Source organism: Oxyura jamaicensis, chromosome 5 (genome assembly GCF_011077185.1).
Source record: "Oxyura jamaicensis isolate SHBP4307 breed ruddy duck chromosome 5, BPBGC_Ojam_1.0, whole genome shotgun sequence".
NCBI classification, from domain to species: domain Eukaryota; kingdom Metazoa; phylum Chordata; class Aves; order Anseriformes; family Anatidae; genus Oxyura; species Oxyura jamaicensis.
In genome coordinates this window covers 52,947,849-52,970,146 of record NC_048897.1, presented here as the reverse complement: position 1 = coordinate 52,970,146, position 22,298 = coordinate 52,947,849, and the positions used below count along the sequence as shown (strand labels likewise).

At 49.3% G+C, this 22,298-nt stretch overlaps 1 protein-coding gene across 1 annotated transcript in view; it reads right to left on the bottom strand.

The window, feature by feature from the left end:
• Positions 1-22,298, bottom strand: part of MDGA2 (MAM domain containing glycosylphosphatidylinositol anchor 2) — a 320,012-nt gene that overhangs the window by 48,977 nt on the left and 248,737 nt on the right. Inside the window, exon 9 of the mRNA XM_035327104.1 lies at positions 20,778-21,047. Within this exon, the coding sequence (XP_035182995.1) occupies positions 20,778-21,047 (270 nt within the window). The remainder of the gene's footprint in view (positions 1-20,777; positions 21,048-22,298) is intronic.

The following is a 22,298-nucleotide window of genomic DNA, read 5'->3' as shown; positions in this document are numbered from 1 at the left end:
GGAGAGGGGTATGCATTCACTACTCAATTCCTTACATTCGGCGTGTGTGCCAAAATACACAAGATATTATTAGAGATGGATGGGAAGCGTTTTGCCGTAGATGTCTCAAAACTTCAATGATCAGAAAGGTAGCAAGAAAAGGGGAAAGAGAAACGAAAAAGATTGTCAATATCTTGTGGTTACTGCATAATCTTTTACCTTTGTCATCCTCTCCAGCCATGCCTTTCTTTCCGGAGGATGAAAGGCCCTTTTAGCCAGGCTAGTTTAGCCAGATTGCCCAATGAGGCTGCACATTCAATTAGACCAGGTTAGAGCAGATACTTTAGTGCTGAAGTAGCAAGCAACAATACTCCAAGGAAAAGAAGCAAAGCTAAACTGCTGCTTTCAGAAATGAAAAGTAAGATAAATGGAAAGAGGATCGCTGGTTGATAAGATTTGTTTTCTTTATTTATGTGCAGTGGAAATAATAGAAAAAAACCTCACGCTGAATGCAAATGATAAGCTTCCCCCTTGTACTGCAGGTGGACATAATGGCATCTCTGGGGGTCTACAAAAAGGATCCATAATTAGACGCTTGTCACAATACAGGCACTTGAACAACATAGTCACCTTTTGAGAAATAATGAGGGCTCATGAAGAGTTGCATTATTCTAAATCCCTCCTAACAGAAGAGATTTCTGGTGTGAATGGAGATGCTGAAAATTTAACAACACAACATTAAGTCCTTAACTTGCACACTTCAGAAGTACAAGAAAGCTGGGCAGAGTTTTAGCCTATGCAGAAATCAGATGTTGCTTTTGATGGTGCAGGAGCTACGAGGCACGCGGGCAGTCTACATGGCCATGGAAGAGCTCACATCACCAAGACCCACCACCATCCAACTGCTCCATTTCCAGAGGAGACGTTGTCCAGCAAAGATTCTCCCTCATAATAGAAATAAAGAGATGATGAAGGATGTGACAGAGCTAGCAACAGCCCTTGGCTCAGCATGACTCGAGTGTGCGGAGACAGCAGGTTACCTAGAGGAAACCACCTGCATTAAGGATTAGCTCAGCAGCCAGCTCCAAGCCCTGGTTGTGCTTGCCAATGTATGTCCTGCCAGCAGAGGTGTCTCAAGCACGCAGAGCGTGAGGTTGCTGCTGCTCATAGCCCATCTGGGCATCACTTGAAGCTGCCAGCTCCAACTCCATCTGCCCTTCTTCCCCCAGTCACACCAGCCTGAACTTCCAAAGGCAACCGCCCTTGTTTTGCTCTGAGTATAGGAAACATTTGCCTGGCTCATATCATTTGCCCTTTTCAAGCACAGGCAGCAGAAGTCACCTTCCTCTCCCTCCCTTCAGCCTGTGCAGCTGGATTTATTACAACTGTTCAGGCAGGCAGGCAGAGCTCAGACTGCCTCTGGGACCAAACCTCACCAGGCTTCAGCTCACTGGCCGTACCTGTGACAAACTGACCATCTGAATGCAATTTTGATGCAGACTGGCCTCCCACAGCCCAGGGAGGGACCACAGATCCGCATCAATTTAGTTATATTGGAGAAAAACGGTGGGAAGGGTCCTTGGTCCTAAGGAGAGCTCTGCACGGCAGAGCCAGGACGGCCACGTCCCTGGGCAGGGCAGCCTCTCACTGCCCCGCTGCTCCTGGGAGTCCTGAAGGAGGAGGGTTTATGCCACGGCACTTCTTTGTGTCTGTTAAGGCAATCTGCAGTCAGGTTTAGAGCTCCATTAACATGCACTAGCTTTAATTAATCCCTCCCTCTGTGCTCACACTGCTGGAGTGCGAGTAACTGTGATGCTTGGGGCTCTGCCAGGCAGAGGAGGCACGGCACAGTTTAATGCAGAGTATAGTATTTGTTTTCCTTCCCACCACTAACAAAACTTTTATTTTTTATTTATTTTTTATTTTTTTTTACCTTCTGAATGTGTTGCATGTGCACAATACAGCAGGTTGTGGCTGTGTATGGCAGAGGGCTGGAGCAGGGGAAGGAGCAGTAATGCCGAGTGTGGTTTTGCTCATCTGGGCTGGCCCCTGCGTGAGACAGCGATGCACAAACAGACCAACTGCTTGTGTTCGAAGGCTACGTAGCTAAAAGATGTGTGAATTCCACCCCAGCAAGCTGGCAGAGGCCACCCAGCACAATTACACATCCTGCTGCATTTGCTGTTGCTGTTCCATCAACCCGAATGTGTCTGCCTATGAAGCCAACAGTTACCGGTTACAGCAAACTGCCCTCCTGGGCACGGGGTGGGGCAGGATTTTACCTACCTCCCTCCTCAGGTTAGCCCAGGGGGAAGAAAAAAAGCCCCAGCACCCAATTGACCACTGCCTTCATCTGGATTCAAGAGCACGTCCCAGCCCTGCTGAAACCTCTGAAGTGCAGAAACACTATGGAGGGCTGTGATTATTTCTGGTGAACAGCAGTTTTTCCTTCTTGTGTCAACTTTCAAGGGGGCAAATGGCTTTTTACTGGTCGTTACTGGATTCTCTGCATCTCTGCTTCATGCCAGACAGACAGCATCCAGGGGAACATCCTACCCACAGAGCCACCTCCAGGCAGTGGCTATGGACGGAGGCAGGCTTTCTTAGACTGTATCTTGCTCTGTCCCCTGTCGCTGGAGAATATCTTTGGTTAAAACTTGCTACACATTAGATTCTATGAAAGTCTGAAACAGGACTTCAGGGAGATGTGATACCAGATCTCAAAAAATATTGCTCTGAGGATGTGACTGTGATTAATTAGTGGTGCACAAAGGAACGGATCTCCCAAGGCCCTTTCTGAGCAGCCGTTCCTAAATGTCTGGGTGGGACAAGAATTGTTGAGGTGTTCTTCATATAATGGATAACCAACTAGGGAAAAGGTAGACGAGAATATTCCTAGGGAAAACAAACTTGTTGCCTGCCGACAGCATCTCACTGAGCACTTATCTGAGCCACCTTCTAATGAGGCCACATCACTACCGGGGGCCGTGTAGCATGGAGCCTCACCACGACAAACAGCAGTGTCCCTGAGACGGAGCTGGAGAACAGGGCACAAAGCAGGCTGCAAGAACACCTCAGCAGCTCCAGCACCATCATCACTTAGAGCCCTAAGCACTGCTGCTTGACTGACAGAAATGATTGGAGTCACAGAACCATGGGATATCCCGACTGGAAGGGACCCGCAGGGTCACAAGGATCACCAAGTCCCACTCCTGGCTCCACACAGCACCACCCAAAAATCAGACCCTGTGTCTCAGAGCGGTGTCCAAACACTTCTTGACCTCTGGCAGGCTCAGCACGGTGCCCACGTCCCTGGGCAGCCTGTCCCAGTGCCCGACCACCTCTGGGTGCAGAACCTTTCCCTAACCCCCAGCCTGACCCTCCCCTGTCCCAGCTCCATGCCGTCCCCTCGGGTCCTGTCGCTGTCCCCAGAGAGCAGAGCTCAGCGCCTGCCCCTCCGCTCCCCTGTGAGGGAGCTGCAGGCCGCCATGAGGCCTCCCCTCGGCCTGCTCTGCTCGGGGCCGAACAAACCCGGGGACCTCAGCTGGAAATCCTACTTGCCAGCCCGGTGTGGGTTACAGCAGGATTTCCCCAGGAGCTCACTAATTCACAATGGACTGATGCATTTAGCCATGTTTCTAAACAACCTTCGGTTTTTCAACCCATGTGCAATAGCTGCACTCATACACGCTGACCAAACCAGCAGAAGACATGCATATTTTTTAATGTATGGATTCGGTGACAGCAGCTAATCAATATTAAAGAAGTTACTATAACAGACAGTGTTAAAACATCATTAATTTCTGATGGATAAGAGCCATCAAGTTACATGCTTAGTTTCAGTAATTACTTATTTCATAATGACTCCGAGGCTGGATCAGGCAGAGGAACAAGCATCATCTGTCAGCAGCCCCAGTGTGGCAAACAAATGCACGGCTCTTCCCCAGGAACAGCCCCTCTCACTCAGAGCCCTTCTGCAGAGCCCTTCTTGTGCAGCTTGTTGCACACAGCATTTCGATTCCTCCAGGCAGTACATCTCAAATATTATCTACCGGCTCTCTGCTAGCAAAAGGCCAAAAATAGTATGGCAGACAATAGGGAACTGATTCACAGAAAACAAACGAGAACAGAAAAGCCTCTTCTTTGCTGCTGCTTACTGCTGAAGTCATGCCACATCCCTCTGCATCACTGAGATCTTAGCAAAAGCCAAAGTGCTGTCCTGAGAAGGGAACTGATGCGCTCACTCACATGGGTCCTGAGCTGGTACCTTCTAGAGAATTTCCTTGACAAGTCACAGGAGACCTTTCCCTGGCTGTTTTCACCTCACTCAGTCATTTATCCCTTAGAAAAATGAAATAAGCTCCCGAAAGAAATATTTTATTTCACTTGCCAATACATGCCTTCCAAAGTAAAATAAGAAATCCAGAACATGCATTGCAAATCTAAATTGTAATGAATGCAAACACAACCCACTGATTTCAAGCAATGGCAATAAAATGAACAACGACATTCTCTCCCTAATTATAGCAGCTGACTACATACCCCAGATGGAGTCTCAGAGTGCCGGGTTAGTGTTTATGCTGGCTTGTCATGCAGAAACAAACAGTAGTAACTGTGCAGGCACAGCACCAGTGGCAGTGACAGCTTTAGTAGACATGCAGACAGCACTGAAGGAACCATTTCCTTGAGTTGTCTGTTTATGTTCCCCCTATCTTCATATCTATTTCTGCTAATTTGCTTGGCGTTAGATGGTTTGTGAATGCAGCATCTTTGCCATCTCCGTTCCATATTGGTAGCACATATGCACTTTAACTTAACATGACAAGGAGTTCAATATAAGCGATGATCAGGGTGTCTTGCACTTTATAACAGCAGCTATAAATGTTTAGGGAAAGATAAAATAAAATCAGAGATTTACAAATGCTTCCCCATCTGGCAAATTCAGCTCCAGACCTTTCTATCTTTAAAATGCATGAAGAGTATAAATCCTAAGCAAAACAATATATTTAACTGTGTAAAACACTGCGAGAAACAAAGTTTATGAAAATGCCGCCCATTATCATGCTCTGTTTTATTGCAGGATATATATTTTATGAAGGATTTTCAATAAGAAAGAAGAGATACTTTGTTCATTATTTGCATACAAGAAAGGGAATATACGTCTTCGCCTTCCTGACCTGCTCACCCTGGGCACCTCCCACAGATGCCTTGTGCCCCCGCTCCCCACAGTCCCATTTCGGACTGCCCACTGCCACTGCCCCTCCTGCCCGTCCCCATCCGCCCCAACCCGACAGGTGCCCGAGTCACAAGCTGAGGATGCACAGCACAAAGGAATGTGTTTCAACATTTGGAAAAGTGTCTCTTTATGATATATAAATATATATATATATTTTTTTTCCCCAAAACCGCTCTTAGAAGTGAAAGCACATTTTCCAATAGCCTCAGTCCCTCTGGGAACTCCTCCTGAACCAGCCTGTGACCAGCTGCCTACACTTTTCCTCTTCTAATTTCAAGACAGCTTTAACAAAATCAACTTCCCCCTCCCTGAGCGCCCATTCTGCTTTGCAGATCAGTCCCTGCTGTGGCTTTCTGAGGGTCCTCTGCTCTGTCACACCATGTACAGGCTCCCTCTGCAGTCTCCTTCTGTATTCTGCATTTCATACACTACCTGCTTCACACCAAAAGTCACACCTCTTCACATCACTCTCTTCCATGGCAGTCTCTCTCTAATAAAACTAAAAACTAAAACCAAAACCTAAAGCTAAAAACCAAAAGCTTGGCTGATTTCTTTCTCCAGTGGTGCAGCTACAGACGCCCTCTTCCCTGCTTGCAGCCACCATCACCCTCACATCACTTACCTGGGGACAATATTTCTCAGTTGGAACCTTCTGTAAAGCCTCACATCTTTCCATTTGTACTGCTACATTGTGGGTTTTGTCTGCACAACATCTCTGAGATATTGCCTGGTCAAAGCTTGAGGACTGATGGCAAAGAGCACAGACGTGGCATTCCCTACGCCACCCTAAAGAGACACGTCCAGGGACAGGTATTGTTTACCTCTGAAGTAGGAATTTGTCCTTCTATGATAAAATTAACACCGATACCTGCTGATCTGACAGGAATGGGGCAGAGAGGGCTGGAAGGTGTGGCCTGAAGAGATCGCAGAGCCGGGGCTCGTGTAACAACTGCAGCCTTGCCCTTTGGGCTCTGCTTCCCAGGAAGAGCAGCCTAAGCCAAAACGCAGCAGTTCGGCCGAGCAGCTGGGAGGCATCTCAATTTGGGGTAGTTCTAAAGCCAATGAAGAGCATTAATAATAAATAATCCCCACTAAGCAGGTGGGTGAGGCTGCTGCTGTAGGGAATTCCTTCCTGCAGGAACAGAAGACCACACGCCCGCTGCTCCCAGCACCATGAGCCTGGGGACGACGCTGTCCCACACCTCCCCTCTCTTCCCAAGGGGCTTGCCAACACTAAACACTCGGTGCAGTGGTAGTGCTGCCCAGCACAATGACTTGCACTGTTCTACTACTTCTTTGGGCAGCCCAACTCCGTGCCTCAATAGTCAGCCCTCTGGGAAGGGGTAGGAGTTAAGGTTAGGATCAGGGTCAGGGTCAGGGCACCCCTCCATCACTTGTACTCCTCCACCCCCCCACCCCTCCATCACCTACATGTCTCCCATGCTCCCCATGACTTGTGAGGTGACATTCTGGGGGACAACAAAATCCAGTTTAGATCGGTCTCTGAGGCTCATTCCCGTCCCCCCTCTTTTTATTGGTGGTCTTTCTGCAAGCTCACATGTGCATACTCACACTTGCCATAATTTTGTGCTATTATTTGCACAGCTGCACAGCTGCACCTACACATATTCCCTATATACGTGTGCACACGCGAGCCCGCTGCCCGTGTCTGTGCCCGAAACACAAAATGCAGCAGACCCGAACGCAGACCGCTCCTGTCACCCACATGAACTCTGCAGGAACCCACCGGGAGCTGCCAGCACAGGGGAATGGTGTGCTGAAGACCTGAGAACCAAAGGAGGGTGCGGGAAGGAGGGCGGTGTCACGCAGAGAGCTGGAGGCTGTCCTGACACTAAGGCTAAGCAGCGCTGTGCCACCTCTCATGTGAAGCACGCCGCGGCCTGAGGATGGGCTGAGGCAGGGGAGCTGGTGGTGCCTGCTGAAACACGTGGCTTGGGACCAGGGAGCAAGGCTGAGACAAGGAAGCATTTTCCCAATCACCCTGAGCACCCCAAGCACCCTCTGCCACTGCTGGGTGCCACGGCTGCCCCACAGCCAAGGCCATCAGCTCCTGCTCCATCCCCGTGCTTGGGCCAGGCTTCCCCAGTGCTTCCCAAATGAATTAGGGCTCCACAAGCTCTCCTCTTTGGGCATACAGAGCCACGTAGGCACCTTCCCCCCATCCCTGCCCTACCTCCCCAGCTCCTGGTACATACAGCTGGAGGTGGCTGCTGCAGGCCGCCCCAGAACCAAGGCACAGCTCTCACATCACACAGGCACACATGCTGATTTTCCATCCAGCCGAAGCCCTCTGATTCAAAAGCGGCTCCACTCCTCTTTATGATTCCCATCGCCCAAAGCACACCATGGTCAGCAGGGAGCTGGCTGGGTGCTGTGATTCTTTGCCTTCCTCCTCCTGCACAGCAAAGCAAGAGGCAGGTTTGGCTCACCAGGACTTCCTGCAGCTCCCAGCAGCACACCTAAAACCAAGCAGCACGAGCCGGCAGAAGTCTGTCCCACGGGGCCACCCCCTGCATTCACCCTCCTTGCCCTTCTTGGGTGACTAACTCTTCTTCCTCTTCTTCTTCCCCCGTGGAAGTCTTAGATCAAAAATAAATACATCTGCACCACTGTGAGAACCTCGGATGGTCCCTCCCTCCACTCCTTAACGGTGAGACTTTGGCCCCAGATTGTCATTAATTCACGTCATTTTCCGCCTCTTCCTAGCTGACAGCAAAAGCACGCTGGGGGCCCAGCGACAGCGCCTCGCCCCCTTTGGTAAAAGGCCACGCGTGGCACTGCTTGCCGCGCTGCTGAGAAATAAATACCCCAAACCTCACCTCTGTGCTTCAGCCGAGTCGGGAAAGTAATTGTCAAGGAGGCAGTCACCGGCTCAGCACCCACTGCCTTTAGCGGGCTTTGGACCAGATGGGCGAAAAAGCCTGGGAGCACAGCGAGAACTGGCTGTACCTGCGGGCCTGCCCTTTGCCTGCCCGGGGCGGGTTGCTCTGGGGCACTGCCGCAACCTGCTGCTGGGGCTGGCAAAGCTCCTGTTCGTTCGCGGTCCCCACCAGCAGGAGAGAGTTCAGCAGGAAACAAAACAGCACCGATCCTCTGTGCGCTCTGGAAATTGTCTCTCCTGTTGCGCATCTTTCGGAGCCACTCTGGGTTCAGTAGCACTGTTACGCTCTCCACGGTCTCCAAGGTCTTTAATTAAAATCAAATACCTGCTGTGCCCAGCAGATGAATGACAAATGGTTTTTTAAATGGCAGTGGTACTTCAGAAGGAATTTTAAGACCACACAGGCAAGAATATAAAGTGGCATATGGTCTTCTACTGTTTCCTGAAGTTCCCAGCCATCCATGACGGTTCCTGTGCTGGAAAACAGACTGCGCTGGAAAACACAGACTGGGTGGGGAACAGAAATAAAATCCCACGCTGCCAGTTTGACTTGAGACGTGGGACTGGGATAGGAGGCTGTTGCAATCAGTGACACAGTAAGAAATTTTCTCCCGTCCTTGAGAAAGATAAAAATGTTACTGCAACCATCATTAAGCTTTACATGAGAGATTATAACTTATACAGTCAGTTTATAGCCTGTAACATTCATTTAGACTTACTGGAAAGCTAATAACTTATAGTCAGCTTGTAATCAAATCTTCCTTAGAGAAGCAGTGCTACAGACAGTGAGGATTTAGAGGTAGTTTGTATGGATGTCTTCACATGGAAATAAATTAATTCTAACAATAAGTCAGCCCACTCACTCTGCCGTACCGAAAGGCAGCTCTCTCCATCCTGAAATCTAACAGCTCACGGCTGCTAACGGGGCTCTGCCCATCCAGGCCCTGCCTCAGACTCATGTCTGCTCACCAAAACTGAGAGCTTTTCCATCCAGGCTGGAAGGACACTGCCCATGGCATGGATTTGTACTGGGAAAAGGGAAAAATTAACGTACTCAACCTCCCCATGACAGTTTTCCACCCCTGTCCCTCGAGACACCAATATTTCCAATGCCAAGAAAAGCACCCACACGTCCCGCAGAGCACCTGGCACACCTCTGGTGCACGCGGGGAGCTCAGCAGGCAGCACGCCAGCGTGTGCCCACCGCAACAAAGCCCAGGAGAAACGGGTCCGAGGGGGCTCATCTCCCCAGCTGTGCTCAGGCACTCGTCTGCGAGATGGAGACAGCCCCTGCCTGCTTCTAGCGCTGCTGAATGGGTGCCTCTGCCCTCAGTCGCTGCTGCCCTGCACATCCCTGCTGTATCCAGGCATCCGCAGCTTTGATGTAAGCGGGCCTGGCAAATTATAAGCTATTTGCATGCAGGAAAAAACCTCAGTAGAACAGCAGTTATGAACACGTCTGCACACAGCGGCAGGGAAAAAAAAAGGATGAAAATGCAGATAATGTAACGGCTTGCACGTGTAATCTGGCTTCACTTAACAAACATACCTCTGTTCCAGCTCGCTATCACTGCTCATCTCTGTAAGAGCCCCTAAGTGTGTATCTGACACCACAAAGCCCGCCTGCTTTTAAAGCAGCGAGGAGGTGGGTGGATCAAGTTAGCTCCAGACACTGTTTTGGACACTAATTCCTTCTAAGAAAGGAGGATTTGGAAGAAACAGTCCCGTCTGGCAGCGCTTTGGGTACCTTTGCACCGGCTCATGCGTGGCTCCTGCGGAAGCCTCGCTGCTTGGCCAACAGAGACAGCAGAGCTGCACTTACCATGGCCAAGGACAAAAATACGGCCACCTCTGGCTTCCCCAGGGGCATGTGTGCAGACGGGGCTTCCCCTTGCTTTGGGCATTACTTTGGTAATTACTTCGTTAATGCCCCTTCACTCCTAATTGGATTAGTTTTAACACCACGGCTGAATTGCTGGCTAAGACTTGGCAGCACAGAGCGTGCGATGCAAGGCAGCGGAGCTTGGGTCCTTCAGTCCCACTCTGCGTTTCGCTATGGTCCCAGAGGTCAGCAGGAAACAGGACTGATGGAAGAGTTTGGAATTATTGCACAGCCTTCTTGGTAGCCAACTAGCACCAAATAATTTCCGGACATATGAAGGAGCTCTCACAAAAGGAAACTGTACGCTCACAAAGCAAGAATACAAAAAACCACCCGCAAATGCAAAATCACTGATTTCCAACCCAATGCGGTTAAAGCAACCTTGTATAAAGCTCTGCCCACTGAAGAAACTCAACTTTCAGATCAGGTATCAGTAAAGCCGACTTCAGAAATGAGACGGCGAGCTGCTAACACGTTTTCAAGACATGCAATTTCAACAAATCTTCTCCATTTATAAACCTGCATCATCTTCAAAGATCTGTAAAGAGAGCCTTGGCAAGAACTGGATGTCATGGTGCCGTTAGAAAATGGTAGGACCAGTCAGCTAGAAAATGAATTACAAGGTAGGGATCAACCTGGAGAATAAAACAGAGGCAAGTGATTCCGGATGAGCCGGAGTGAGAATGAGCCAAACGCAAAGGCAGTGCTGCACCTGGGGCTCCCAGAAACGAAAAGTGGCAAAGGAAAGATGTTACAGTGTCTCCCCGCAGATTCTCAGCCTATTCAGTGGGACTTGCAGAGACCCAGAATTTAACTGGTTGGATGTAATTATAACATTACGTGCTACACCGTGTAATTCATGCAGAAGGAGGTGTAATCATACCAGTATTTTTTCACTGTGTTTTGCATTGCCCTTCCACACAAAATTATTCTCACTTTTGTTTTACGGCGGAATGGAACCGAGGTGAATTTGCAAGACAACGTTAGATGTCTATACCATTTTATATCAACATCGAGGAGGCCTTAGCACGTGTTCGCATGGCTTGCCTGCAGCTCAGCGAGGTCCAAATGCCCTCACCAGGCCCATAGGGCCGGCAGCCAGCCCTCCAGAAGCACGGATCCTCAGGATCTGTTTTTTTGCAGCTAAAGCCCTGGATCTTGCCTGTGAGCAAATGATCAGCTACGCCGGGCATCAGGAAGGAACGCCCTGCACTCGAGGAACGGGGCTCCAAAACCTGGCGGTTTATGCTCGGATTTTGTGCGCCGGGTGATGGGCAGGAGCATATCCCCGAGATGAGAGCTCCCGATCTAATAGAGCAGGTGACTGTTAGAGTGGTGCTGCACCCTGCTGCCACGAGGAAGCCAGCGATACGGCGTGGCTGAAAGGTCTCCGAGGACTTCAGTTAATTTAACCTGTCTGTTACTCCTCGGAAACAGCCGAGCTGCAGCAATGCTCAGGACTGTGCTCTGTTCCAGAAGAGCGAAGCGCATTATCCAGAGGTGAAGTCTGCCTTCAGACAGGATTTTAGGTCATGGCTCTCCAACTTAAACCCTCTCTTGCTTCTTCTTTTTTCTATTACCTCTCTCCCTTGCCACGTTTTGGTGTCACGCTGTGCCCTGCCTGTTTCAAGCGTGTCCTCGAGTTGCTAACCGCAGTCCTTCTGGCAGTCTGTTACACCAGCACCACGCATTTAGCCAACTCTGTTGCACATTCATACACAAGTGCAATTTTTAAAGTAATTCTCCATTTCTAATTGCAAAAAGTCATCTGAAGGTTTCGGAAGGGACATAAAACCCTTTACTTGGCCAGAACACAGCCTCATTAATGGGGCGTGCGCTTATGGCTTGTCTATGCCGGGACACGCTCAGGCTTGAAGATGTTTTATCAATACCTTCTTAGTGCCAAAAACGTTCTGCTCTGCGGAGATAAGCTCCTACGTTGATTAATCATAATCTGTCAGAGCCTGGAATGGTTTTATATGGCAATATTGTTACATCGGGGGGAAATCTTCAGAATAGGTCCAGTATCTTTACCACCCTTTATTTTATTATTAATATTTTTTTTAAAAAAAGGTTAGTTTAGGTATTTTAAACAATTTTGTTTCTTTTTTGGCACCACAACATTCAAGCTGAAAGGAAGCAAGGAAAATGGTCGCGTTGGGGGAAGCAGCAAATGCTGTAAGCACTGTGCGGGGCCTTGGGGAGAGTGAGATCTGGCACCCTGCCCTGCTGCTGAGCTAAAGGGTGGCACAGTCAGGGCACGGGGCACCCCGCGGCTTTCTGCGGGGCGAGCAACGCAGCTGGAGGGCTCTCGAGGCCCCTCCTGTCTCCTCCCCACCACAGCACCCCACAGGAGCCAGCAGTGGAGTCAGAGCAGGATAAAAGATGCAATAAGGGAACCGGCATATCGAAAAGAGCTGCACGTAATTCATTGCAAGGATCAAGCGAGTAACGTTGTTCTAAGTTTGATTATAACATTGATTATGTTTTTAATGGAAAATGGAAAGCAAATTTGGATTGAAATCAAACAACCAAAAATACTTTTTCCTCTGCTTTTGCTCTTAAAAAAAATTAATCCTGAATCAATTAATTCCATGTTGGCTTTGGGGAGAAGCCCGTGTGTTCCAGTGCAATCGGTGTGCCCCTTCCTGCAGCAGGGGGCCCATGGCCACGTCCTTCCTACAAGGAAGACACCAACCTGGTGACCGCCCTGGATCGAGCTCTGTATTTAATTTAGCTATGTTTTGCCCTGGGTCCTTTGGCATATTTTATGCTGAATTACCAAATACCAATTCCACCCACTCCAGGAAGCACATTCCTGTGTCCAGAGGGCCCTGCCCAGAGCACTCGTGTGTTCTCGTGGGGCACAAAACTGATCGAGGGGAAAAATACATCCTTTGTTAAAAGGTTTCATGGGTCCTCATTTCTGGACACATAGACATTACTTAGATTAGCACAGACATGAATTCTGCAGCTGAGGAAAAAAGGCCTTGATGTTTTCTTGTGCTAAAGGAGCTGTTCTGAAGTTTGATTAGGTTTTCTTTGAACTACGCAATGTTTCAGAAAACATATTCCATTTTACTGGGTTTAACCTCTCTTCACTTATCTTTGAAGGCCCCCATTTCTTCTTAATTCTGTTAAAAAGCCACTTCTGCCGTGTGCCAAGCAGTGACTTGGTAGGGTTAGATTTAAAAAAAAAAAAAAAAGTTTCTCTTTCGCTAGCATCTTCAGTTTTTCAGGACAGCAAATACCAAAGGTACCAAAGGTAGCTCTTTTTCACTGTAAAAACAATGGTGTTTTTTTTTTCCTTCTGAAAGTTGTGCAGGCTGTAGGAAATAAATATTCATGGTGAAAAAGCTCCTGGAGCTTCACCTGTAAAAGCAGCACCTTCTGGACAACCAACAGCCTTTAGACCCCAGCAGCAGGGCTGTGCAGCCTGACCCTGGGCCAGGCGCCAGGCAGCCTGGGCAAAGCCCTCGGTGCCTGCCGAGGAGAAGGGGCCAGGCTCTGCCCGACATCCTTCCTCTGTATGCAGCATTTAGGGGCTGCCCAACATTACTGATCCCTTTTTAGCAGATCAGCCATGAGTTGTGCTTTGACAACACACTCATTTACATGGAGTCCTCGAAGAAGAGACAGAAATTCTCTAGCTGTGCACAGTATTTTCTCAAGAAAACAGCACAGATTTTTTTTTTTTTTAATCCCTTTTTTTTTTTTTCAGTTTTCTAAATCAGATTTGATTTTTTAATTTGGTTTTCTGCAGGAAGCGGCACCACCAAATACAGGTGAGTTTTCAGTAAAGCTTCCTCCTCAATCACACATAAAAGCAGAGAAACATTGGCTCTTAGTTTTCCTACAAGACCCAAATACCCCTGTAAGGCAAGAGGGAAGAAAATCTGGGCCAGTTCACGCCTGAAAGTCTTGCTGACACACCTTGAAGAACAGGAACACTTGTAGCCCAGCTAGCAGGGGCCGAATAAACCAAAACTGCACAAGGCTTGGGCAGCGATGCGGTCGCTACAGCCATGTGCTCACCCCGTGCAAAGCTCAGCAAAACTCCTACCGGTGCTACACGGGTGTCCCCCGGGCAGTCCCTGCTGGGGCACCTGCAGCGGCTTCCCCTCCCGCTGCTGCCAGGCTCTCGTGCACCCTGCTGAAGGCAACGGGAAAGTAAGACGGCTGGTCTGGGTGATGCTGAAATGTTAAAAGAAAAAGAAGAAAAAGGGGGGAAAAAAAGCACTGTTCTCTACTTTTGCATGGTTTAAAAGCAATTTTCAAAAACAGACATCAGTGCGATAGCATCTTTGTTCAGGCGGTAAATCAGCAGTAAGGAGATGAAAATTCAATCCGAGGCTCTCAATAACACTACCCAAGAGAAGATGATAAAGAGCAAAGGGAATCGGACCTTAGCCTCAGCCTTGCACTCCAGCAGATTTCAGAAGGATAACCATCAGCAAATTGCCCATTAAAGCAAAGTATCTGAGTGTCTCCTGACAGACGCGAACGCGCTGCTGAGCGACCCAGGGCCAAACTACCAGAAGTATCTCAGCGGTTCAGGAAAATGCCATGGCTAATCTCGAGGCAGATGAAGTATCTACGAGCAATAAGTAGGTCAGTGCCGCGTGTTCCCAAGCCACACGAAATCAGACGTGAGTGTGCCAGGGGATGAGAGTCCCAGGACCGCTTTATTTTCTGAAATGTCCCCAGGCAACGTGTGCAAGCTCCAAGACGGTTTGGACTTCAGTGATATGAAATTGTCTTATTTAAATTAGTATCTACAAAGTTGTAATGAATTAGCCAAATAATTAACGTGACTAGCAGTCTAAGAGGACAAACCAGAGGACTTTGAGGCAGGAAGCAGATGGAGCGCAGAACTGCAGTGGCGTACAGGGAGGATAGGACCATCCAAGGACCTGAGAGTGGGATGTTTTAAAAGAGATGTCTGAGTGTGCTGTTGGTATATTTGTCTGGATATTTTTGATCTCGTGACTGGTATTTGTGCTCTGAAGCCAGGCTGGGCCAGGCGGTGAGAACACAGCGGGGAGCAGCGCGGGCGAGTGGTGAGAGCAGGGGGATGAGGGTGAGCTCCTGCAGTCCCCTCTTGGCCTCCCCATTCTATGTCCACGGCTTAAGCTGGACGAGAAGGCTCTAAAGGGCTGAAGAGCTGCTGTAGGGGAGAGAAAAGGCTGAGCTGAACCCGCTGGTAACGTGGCAGACGGCTGGCAGGCACCCGCTCTGCCAGCACCGCGCTGCGGCCACGAGGACAGCCCCAGCTCAGCGGGGTGAGACAACGGCAGAAGCCAAATGTGGAAGCAAACAGAAAAGCTGAAATAAACAACCAGGAATGACAACACTGAAGGGAAGATCTTGAGATTAAAAATTAATGGCAGCTTGCTAACGGGCACTAGCACATTGCTGCAGGGCTCCCGCGTACCTGTGCGTGCGGGGACGCAGAGGACAGACGCAAGACATTGGGGAAACCCCACGGTATTAGATAAGTGGGGGGCATAACAGGGGAGATTTGGATTTAAAAATGAAAGCCCCAAGCCCTCTGGGGCTGACTACATGACAAATTCTGAACCCACCAAAGTGGATCAGTTTTCTTTAGACTTCAGTCAAGCCAGGGTTTTACCCTGCCAACAAATATAAACACTACGTGGTTGGGAGGAAAAATGTCACATATTAAAAAAAAAAGAAAGATAAATATTTAAAAGAACAAAGTAAATATAATTCCCTAATTCCCACTGAGGGAGATGTGTAAAAGAGAAGCAGAAGTGTATCTACCATGGAGAATATTTGTTATCCTAAGAAAAGAAGATGTCTGTATTTCCAGCACAGCACTTGCCTCTCCCGTGCCAGCTTCCTCAAAGACCAGGGGTAACGTGCCTGTGACTGTCACCGATCAACCTGCCTTGAGTTTTGAAATTAAAGCGACAACACCGAGGAGAAGCACGCATTTTTGTGCCAAAATGGCCTTTAGCATTACTCATATAAAAACACTTAGCGGTGTTAGGATGGGAAGGGAGAAAAGGAAAAATATTTTTCTGGTTTTCAGTTTCCATCAGCACCTCGCGTTCCTTTACCGCATAGAGCCGGCTGTGCGGCCAGCGTCCCCGTGCACTTGTGGAGGGCATCGGCAGGGAGAAGCACTCAGGCCATGGCCATTTGCTTCAGTTCTGGGCCATATTTTCGTTCAGGAATTGGGATAAAATGGACGGCACACACCTCAAATGGGTCAAAACCTCACTCGCAGGTATTTCTGCCAGGGACCTGGTTTTGTCCCTCGGTTACAGTAATGGAGTGCCCCAGGCTGCCCTTAAACCACCGGTGTGCGGGGAGCTGGTGCTGCAGGTGAAACAGGACAGTGCCCTAAAACATAAGCTCTGGAACTGTCCCTTGTTTCTTCATGACTCCCTAAGAATTTCTAAGAAAAAATAAAACGGGAAGCTACAAACAACACAGACTTCTGTCCCCTAGTTCAGAGCAAAGGCCTTCCTTAACAAGAATGGATTAATGAAGCTATAAAACTTTACACGGCAGAACGCTGTTTAATTCAGCTAATGGGGCCACGGAGAAGAACCCAACACCCTGCAATTTCAAGTGCCTGCAGTTTAATTTAGAGCGATGTCCTCGTGAATCCTGCCTTTCAGGAAAGGCTGATGGCCGTGCTGGTAGCACTTCATGCCATGCTGCACAGACCAGCGGCACCGCACGTGGTGCCGGGGGCAAAGAGGAAAACACAGGGGCAGAAACTTCCCAACTCTTACACAGGATGCTCCCGCAAGGCTCCTGGGAACCACGCAGCTCCTACCGGGACGGACGGGATGAGTCGGTGCCCAGGGTCCAGATTCACTGTGCCCCACAGGAAGGGAGAGCTGTGGTCGTGCTGGCAGCTGGCGGTTCTACCCTACGTGACTGGCCCGACATCGGTCTCGGCCAGAAGCACTGAGAGTGAGAAGTAGGACTCAGTAAATAATTAAAGATTGGCTCATTAATGAATGCAGCATTTAATGGGGAAGACAAACAATGGCAACCAAAACAGAACACAAACATCCCAAACTGTCTTTGCAAATGAGTCTGATGGAGCTCTACTGTGGGGTCAGAAATTAGTTGATAAAAGTAACAATGTCAATGTACTGACATTAGCAGCACTGTTTAGTGCTACCCAGCATTCTAAATACTAATTTAGACAGCATCACACACCTCGTTTATAGCCCTGTCAGTCCAGACCTAGAGACAACAGACAGGAGGATTTCACGATGCAACCTGGGGTTGCGTTTCTGGCCCTTTCAAACGCACTGAGCTGCAGTTAAACAGCTGCAAGAATTTAACCTGGATGAAACAAAATGTGGTTTCCCGTACTTAAAAGTAACTCTTTGGACAGCGATTTTTGTAAACAATTCAGCCGGAGGCAGGCAGCAGCGTGACAGATTTCAGTGCAAGTGGTTAAAGCTTGCCAAAGTTATCAGCCGCTGAACATAAAGCGCGATGCTGACACCCGTCAGGTAACCTCAGTTACGGATAACCTTAATCCTGAACGGCTCCCCGGGTGCGCAGAGTACTGCCAAACAGCCCCTGCTGCAGAACCAGCTCTTCCGCCAGCAACACCACTGCGTGTTTGAGAGCTTAGGAGCCTGGAAAATAAAGAGTTCTGCCTCCCCTGGCTCAGGGAGGCCCAAATCCCCGTGCACAAGTGTCCCCAGGGTGCCCAGGGGTGCCAGGGGCAGGATCTGGCCCGGGCAGGCTCCAGGGCTGCCCCCGAGCAGTGGAGCCCACCACTACATCACTGGGAAGAGCACAGGGCAGGTGAAGACGGCTTTAAACCCCCAAACGTGCCTCTTCCCACACTCCTCTTCCCCAGGGGACAGAAGTCCTGTGCCTACCGCATGGCATCCAGCAGCTGACGCTGCCTCCATCACCAGCACCCTGCTGCACCCGGGGCCTTCCTCCACACGCATGAAGCCTTACAAATACTCAGCGCCATTCATGACATTTTCTGCATCCGAGTTTTTGTTTTGTTTTTTTTTTTTCAGTTTGCTTCCAGTCTTGGCAGGGTTTTAATCACACCCTGGCTGAAATGTTCCGTCTGTCGCTCTTTGGGCATTATGTGCCCCATCAAGCACTGAACAGAACACATAGATTGTGGAGCTGCGAGCAGGGTGAACTCATCCCTGCTTCCCCACAATTTTGCTTGTATGTTCTCATTTATTTTTAAGACAGTAGCAGGTTAAATCTGCCTCAGGTTGGCCCATCCGATATAAATCAACTCCCTTTTCCACACGTGATTTATTTTGCTTGCATCTTCTCAAATTTGGCTCACAATCCAAGTGCAATAAAACCAGGTTTTGCAAATTCCAGGGCCGGCATAAATCTTTTCATGCAGGCGCTTCCAGTTCTGTGCTGAAAAGCCTTCTCTTAGCATACCAATGCCTCTCCGCAGCCCTTGCAATGTAAGCATTGCAGCACTCTGCTGCTACATGGAAACCTGGAAATAAAACCAGCGGAAAATGGGCGACGACAACTCCCATGGTTGCACCCAACGTGCTGCGCTGCTGCCAGATTCCTGCCACGGGTTATTTCTTTGGCTTTCTTCTCCGTGCGTGTGTCAAAGAAGTGACCTATTTTTTCCTGTAATCACATTCCTGGTGAATGTAAACCTCCTTTTTACCATTTCGTCATTTTTCTTCTGCGCTTTCTCCGTTCCCCAGTGCTCTGGTTTCACCTGTCCTTGGGAGCAGAGTACATTTGCTGCCGTTCCCTGGGAGCAGTTTCAGCTCCGTGTGTCAGAGAATATATTTACTAAATACGAGCACGTGGGACTTAACCTTAGAGGAGTGAGGAAAGCAGGGAAGTCATAACCCAAAGGGTTCCTTTCAGCATCTTTAACGCAACCATGCAGCATAAATTTGCGTAATGGTATGGACTAAAAATGAGCAAAGCACGGGAGGGATGCGAGACGGAGTGTATCATAAAACCATTTTAGTACTAATTTTCAGTTATGTGCCTTGCTTTGGCATGGTAATAAATCACAGGAAGCCACTCAAATTGCCCCAGTCTTGGCAAAATAATTGCCTTAGAATAGGTTTCTACAGTATCGGGTCCAAAGAGTGATGAACAGCAAATTGAACTGCATTCACTCCGTTGAGGAAAAAGGTTTTTTCTCTGGTTTCCTTCAGAGCCACCTTCTGGATTAAACTCCAAAGAGCTGGAGAAGCCGGTGGCTGAGAAAATACCTCCAAGCAGGCTCTGAACGACAATTTAGCCAAAGGCTTGATTACATTTAGAAAGAAGTAGAGCCATCAGTCACTGGGTACTTGCTCTGTTCCCACCACGTTGTGCCGCACACTGCTGGCCCTGCTGTAACCCCTGCAATAAGATGCCAACCGACTACATCCAAAAGAGAAAAAAAGCATTCACGTTACATCAGGTCAACTTTTTTTTTCTTTTTTTTTTTTTTTTTCCCCCAATAAAACCAAGTTTAACTGAAAAAATGCTGGAGAGCCAAATCAAAAATGTTTTCTTTGCTCCCAGGACAGATGTGTATGGTGGTTCTCCCCTGACATCCAGGGCTTGAGCGGAGCAGGGTCCCTGAGAGGTGTTAGAGAGACTCCCCAGGGGCAGGGAGCTGAAGAACTCTGCGGCACATCACTTAAATCCATGACCTTTCTGCTGCCCTTTTAGGTCAGTAAAAAAGAATAAAATGCTAGCTGAGACGGGCCACCTTTTCTTCTGAGATAGCTCTTTTACGTATTCTGAAGTCATTGTTTGTTGGCTTCTTTTCCTACTATTCCTCCCAAGAAGCTGATGGGAGGGATTTTACGCTGCAATGGGACCCCTGCTCCGGCATCCCTAGGGAGGCTGGGGCTGCCCGTGCCGGCCTCTGGAGAGTGCCCATGCTGGGAAGGTGCCTGGAGATGAACAAGGGGTTCCTGGCCCACCTCAGACCCTGGGAGGAGATGGCTGATTTAAGAGCTTTTTACCCTCCTGTGATGCTAAACAAAGTCTGGTCAACGAGCCTAGAGGGATGGGGAGCCTCGAGCTGATGTGGCTCCAGCTACCACAGGACTTCAGCACAGTGCCTGCTGCAGGCAGGGGGTGCTCACAGGGTCAGGCAACCGCATCTTCAAACCATGGCGAATAATGTCCAACAGAGGAAGAAGTAAGACCTGCGTTTCTAAAAACCCAGTTAAAAATCCAGATCCAATAGGGGACACTGAGGATAAAAGACATATAAAATATGTCCAAATCCAGTGCTCATGTCAGGGGCTGCACACCTGCCCCAAGTCTGTGATCTTGTAAATTTGGGTCATGGGGCTTCAGCTTTTAGAGGCAAGGAGCACATTTCTTGTACCTGGGCTGCTTGAAGTTGCTCAGGACTGGGGTCTGCCTGTTCACTGAGCATACCAACAGAGAAGAGGAAGCTGAAGCCTTGCTGCAAACTTCAAACAGGTGAAATCTGCTACCTGATGACTCTCTCAAGACTATTTCAAAAGCATATTGGCAGATGCCCATGGAGGAAGGATATTTACATTTCACATGTTAAAAAACTTGATCCTTGAACCAGTGAAATAAGCTAAATCTCCTATTTTGTTACCAACCTCCCCGGAACCCAAACCAGACGCCCTCCAGCTATGAACCTGCTTTGAAAGACTTATCTCAGGCAGTGCACGAGCCGAAGCAGACACAGCAGCACCCAATGACACACAAAGCCGCAGGGCACTCCATCCATCACCTCCACTTGTGCCGGCACTGTGGCACCACGATGCTGCCGAGCCTACCTGTGACGAGGAAGCTGCAGCGGCCGGCACCCGCCTCGTTGATGATGTTGCAGTTGTAGATGCCGTAGCTGTCGCGGGAGAGGCTGCTGACGGTGTACTCGGTGGAGTCCTGCACGTCGAACTGGCCCGTGCGCAGCAGCTTGCTGCCCAGCCGCCACTCGTAGGTCAGCACCCGCGTCGGGTACGCCCTCAGCACCCGGCAGCTCATGGTGATGCTCCGGCCCTGGCCCTGCCGAATCTCCAGGAAGGTCGGCTCCACGGCGGGGGGGTCTGCGGGAGACACAGGGGAGAGCAGGAGCTGTGTGTTAGTGCGGGGAGCAGCAGTAGCCGTGCTGCAGCACCGCTTTCACAAGAGGGGAACGCAGGAACGACAAACGCAGAACTTAATAGCAATTAGTAACAGCAACGTGTGCACCCAAGGCTCTGGGTTCTGCTTGTTAGTGTTTTCTGCTGAGTGCCTAAAGAGAAACCTGAACTGCCCGGCAGACGCTGTGCTGCTTCACCACTGCCATCGCTTTTTGGAGGTCCCAGGCACGTGCGCAGGAGGCTCAGCCTCCCAGACGAAGCACCAGCTCTGGGACGTGGGACTTTCTGCCAGGGGAAGAGGGAGGCAAAGAACTAAAAACCTCGACTCGGTGGAGGCAAAGTCCACAAGGCAACAACTGCCCTGGCACTGGGTTCAGGGCAGCAATTCTGTGTTCAGTGGCGGATCCAACTCTGCAGTGAGAGCAGAGGGATCCCTGAAGCAGCACAGTTCCCCAGCAGCTGCCTTCAGGCTTCAGCAGATCTATATAATCATACGGTTAGCTCTGCTATCCACTCGGGTGGTAGGTTTGATGTTCCAGTGAGCACAGAACGGGTCATCTTCCCATGGCTTCAGCTAAACTGCACTTTAAATAATACAGATTTGCAGTTACAAGCTCTGACAGGTTTTTGATTCTAGCAAAATACAAAATAAAATATAGACACCATAGAGTGTATGCAAAAACCTAACTTCACCATCTCATTTATCTTTTGACAACTTAATCGTTGCAAAGAAGAAGGGCAACCTGCAGAGAACGATGTTGGCACGGTGGGGAGGTTTCACCCTGCTGGGCAGCTGACCTGCAGCACAAGCGCTTCTCTCACTCCCCCTCCTCAAAGGGAGAGGGGGGAGAGCTACGGGGAGAAAGAAAAAGGCTCATGGGTTGAGACAAGGATAATTGAATTAAAGGGAAAAGAAAGAGAAAAAAAGAATAAGCAAAGGAGAGGTGAGCCCCATCCCAGCCAGACCCAGCACACACAGCTAATTCGAGCAGGTAACGCGCGTGGGAAGCGCGCTCACGTCTCAGGTTTGCCATCGGGTGCACACAGTGGCACAACATTCTGCCTCTTTAAAAACTCTGCCCACTTTTTATCCCATGAGAAAGAAGAAATCATGAAAGCTTCCTGTGCCAGTGAAATACATATGATCTTTGCAGGCATAGAACGTAAAATGCCCAATGAGCTCTGCCAGAGGATCTGCAGAGTTCACGCGGCGTT